We start from the raw sequence: 4,103 nt of genomic DNA, 5'->3' as shown, positions 1-4,103 counted from the left end.
GGGGGGGGGTTAAGCTTTGAGTAATACAGCCAAAAATGGCATTAACTATGATTAAGAATCATAGAAATCATTAACACAAAATATGGTACATTTCGTTGCAGTACAGACAAGGCACATTGTTTATAGTCCTATAAAAAAGTTTGTGGAAGCAAGAAAAGGCATGTGCAGTCTCACAACTCCAGATGTTCATTGATAATTCTGACCATACTTTTAAAAATTCATTCCAGATAAAGAAAAAAGAATTGTAAAAGATGTAAGGATAGGGAAGTAATACTTTCTTTTTTTAAAGTGGCCAAACATAACGTATTCAGGTGTAGTAGAATGACCGGATTGTGATTCTTTATTACGTTAAGATGTCAGAAAACTCACATGGTGGCTCCTACTCTATAACTCTATCAAGATAATTATGCGACGGTGATGTTAGTCTTAAGTGCTAGTGTTTTAGTGCCTATAAATCACTGTATGCTTCCCAGGAAGTTGAGTTTGTTTCAGAATGCTCTCAGGTCTGCTGGGGTAATAGTATAGATTGTGAAGCGCATAGAGCTTGTTGTTGAGCGGAGGATTTGCGCTATACAAATACTATCTATTATTATTAACTATCTCAAAACCCTTTTCGGGCACTTAAGGAAAAGCAGTGTAGCTTCATTCTTCATACAGATTGTTCAATTCCTTTTGCTTTATCTGAAACTTTGAAAAAGCATGCAACAACTTGCGTAATGAAATATGCAAATTTGTGTTTGTGATTTTTGCTCTCGGCCTGTTGATGATCCGACATGATATTATGTGTCTGTCGTGCAATAAAAGAGATAAATAAGATCCACAGAGATGGAATGTGATCTGTTCAAATGCAAAGAGTAGGTTAGGATTAATCTAGATGAAAGATAAAAGATAAAGATCATTCAAAAAAGCGTGTGTTCAACTGTGGTCGAGTGATCAGTGTGTGTGAGTGTCCTCCAAATGTGTCACGATGAGGTGGAATCAGGCGCTCGTCAATTGTTGGATATATGAAGTTATTGGTACCATCATACAGCATGTTCTTATGCCTTGCTTGTGATTAAAAAATTGCCCATCTATCTGGAATAGAAGTCGAGATATTTGCAATTGAAGGGGAAGGGGGGGTGGCCTGATTTCAGAGGTAAAATTAGCGAGAAAATGACATCAAAGCCTGGTGTTTTACATAGCTTGAGAGACAAATAGTTTACATTGTTTGTGCCCTTTATCAACATTTTTACTGAAATCTTCATAGAAATGTGATTTTCAACAGATATAAAAGGTGTTAAACTAAAAAATAAAAATTGTAAAAAAATTGCAAAACTGGGGGAAAAAGGCCGATTTCTCTAATTTCATTATTGTGACGAGCGCCTAATTTCACCACACTGCCCCACAAATGTTGTCAAGTGATCAGAGTGCGTGTCCTCCGAGTGCAGAGTTGTCAGGTTGGGTCATGTCCTGTCTCACCAGGCCGACTGCCCCGATTGCTTGACCAGACTCTTCTGGTCTGAGCCCCCCTCCCCAGCACTGAGCGGCCGGTTGAAGCCTCCACCGTTGTCATCCGCCGTGATGTTGTCCTCGTAGTGGCCAAGGCGACTGTCGACTCTGAAACATGACGGAGACAAAACTCAAGGTAATTGTGAGGTATCATGGTGAAATCAGGCACTTGTCAAAATAATTAAATCAAAGAAATTGTCATTTTTCTGACCATTGGAAATTTTTTTTTCTAATTTTCTTCTTTTGTAGGGGGGGTGGGGGGCAGTACCTTTTACATCTATTTAAAAACACATTTCTGTGTGAATTTTACTGAAAAACATTGATTAAAGGCTAAAAAAATGTCAGTTTTCAGTTTCCAAGGACTCTCAAGCTATGAAAATTACCAAACTTTCACAGCCACTTTCTCATTAATTTCACCCTTTGAAACCAGGCGACTATGACCTCCTTCAATCGCAAATATTTCAACCTCTATTCAACATAAAAGGATATTATTTTTTCTCTAAAAGCAAAGAAAATAAACAGGCTTTAAGATGGTACCAATAACCCTGTATAAGCAAAAAATACGGACCAGCGCCTGATTCCACCATGTCCCGACACAATTGTAACAGTGTTATATGTTGGACCATATTTCAGTGTAATGTTGTTGTGTGCCCTACAAGGGAAACTACTGTTTATGCTTGGGGAGAGCTCTTCATTAAAAGAGTCACTGCACTTGGCGTGTGGGGGCTGATCAGCACAACGGTGGTTTTTCTGTGCCTTGTGTTCATTCTAAGATATCTTTGGTCTATCCTGTTTGATACGACCCTCCACACCTTTACAGTAATGAATAGTAAGGAGTCATAAATGATGGACTCTGACACAGGAAAGAGGGCGCATTTCACTCTTTCCCCACTATCTTTCTTTCTTTCTTTATTTCTCAAAGCGTGTACATTTCTTCCTTTCCATCTTTCTTTCTTTCTTTCGTACTTTCTTAATTTCTTAAAGCGAGTACATTTCTTTCTTTTCCTCTTTCTTTCTTTCTTTCTTTCTTGCAACCATGATGGCTGGAGGGTCTCTGAGTCACTTTCAGGTATTCATGATTTCGTGCCAGATGCCTATTGTGAATTACATAGAAGATTCGTTTCAACATGGTAAGACAAGTGTTTTTCAATTTTTTAAATATTTTTTTTTCAGGTGGATTAGTACTTTTTTTTTTTTAATGACTGTGTAGGTTTTTTCATGATCCCATGGACACGCATTTTATCATTTAGGAGGCAGGCTTCCAAATCTGTTTGTCAGGGCCAACCCGGGCTCGGATGGGTATAATATACCGGCAGAAAGACCGAGATAATCATTACCAATTCCGACGTGCATATGACCTTATGCAGTTGAGAGGGCCGTAAAACCTCTACTAAAACTAAAACAATACTGCTTCCCCACTGGGGAATTGAACTTGGGTGTCAAAGGCAGAACAGTGAAGTCCCTAACCCCTACACCACAGACATCTGTGTAGTAATTGTATTCTTTTAAAAAAAAGGGGGGAAAAAGAGAAAATCAAAAATTATTTGAACGATTATGATGGTGCCGATGATGGTGCCGATGATGGTGGTGATGATGATGGTGATGATGATGATGGTGATGGTGATGATGAGGATGAGGATGATGATGATGATGATAACAAAGACAACAATGACGATGACAATGATGACATTTATATGACATTTCCAAAGAGTTTAACACTCACCTCCTATTTGCACGCTTCTTCATCTGTATCTTGAGGATGATGACAAGGACAACCACCAGAGCAACAGCCAGAGGAAGACCCACGCTCAGACCCACGATCAGTGGAATGTCTAGTGGGAGGTGTGACAGTGACAGTTGTTGTAGTTGTTGTAGTCCTTGTTGTAGTCGTTGGATTTGTTGTATTTGGTGTAGTTGTTGTGGTTGTTGTAGTTGTAGTGATGTTGTAGTTGTTGTGATGTTTTAGTTGTTGTGATGGTGTAGTTGTTGTAGTTGATGTGATATTGTAGTTGTTGTTGTTGTTGTGATGTTGTAGTTGTTGTTGTTGTTGCTGTGATGTTGTAATTGTTGTTGTTGTTATAATATTGTAGTTGTTGTTGTTGTTGTGATGTTGTAATTGTAGTAGTTGTTGTAGTAGTAGTTGTTGCTGTTGTTGTTGTTGTTGTTGTGATGTTGTAATTGTTGTTGTTGTTGTGATGTTGTAGTTGTTGTTGTTGTTGTGATGTTGTAGAGTTGTGATGTTGTTGTTGTCGTGATGTTGTAGTTGTTGTGATGTTGTAGTTGTTGAAGATGTTTTATTTGGTGTAGTTGTTGAAGTTGTTGTAGCTGTTGTAGTTGTTGTGATGTTGTAGTTGTTGTAGTTGTTGTAGTCGTTGTAGTTGTTGTGATGTTGTAGTTGTTGTGATGTTGTAGTTGTTGTAATTGTTGCAGTTGTTGTAGTTGTTGTAGTTCTTGTGATGTTGTAGTTGTTGTCGCTGTTGTGATGTTGTAGTGTTGTGATGTTGTTGTTGTTATGTTGTAGTGTTGTACTTGTTGTTGTGATGTTGTAGTAGTTGTTGTTGTTGTTGTGATGTTGTAGTAGTTGTTGTTGTTGTGATGTTGTAGTGTTGTGATGT

General features: G+C 38.2%; 1 protein-coding gene across 1 annotated transcript in view; it reads right to left on the bottom strand.

Annotated features, from left to right (window-relative positions):
• Nucleotides 1–90: 90 nt before the first annotated feature.
• The window catches only part of LOC101848972, a gene marked incomplete in the record, with an annotated part of 113,683 nt that continues 109,670 nt past the window's right edge, over nucleotides 91–4,103 (bottom strand). Inside the window, 2 exon segments of the mRNA XM_013083170.2 lie at nucleotides 91–1,596; nucleotides 3,212–3,320. Of these exon segments, the coding sequence (XP_012938624.1) occupies nucleotides 1,455–1,596; nucleotides 3,212–3,320 (251 nt within the window).

The sequence above is a fragment of the Aplysia californica genome, unplaced genomic scaffold, assembly GCF_000002075.1.
Source record: "Aplysia californica isolate F4 #8 unplaced genomic scaffold, AplCal3.0 scaffold00215, whole genome shotgun sequence".
NCBI lineage: Eukaryota > Metazoa > Mollusca > Gastropoda > Aplysiida > Aplysiidae > Aplysia > Aplysia californica.
The sequence above is the reverse complement of the archived record's forward strand: the minus strand, read 5'-3'. Positions and strand labels throughout refer to the sequence as shown.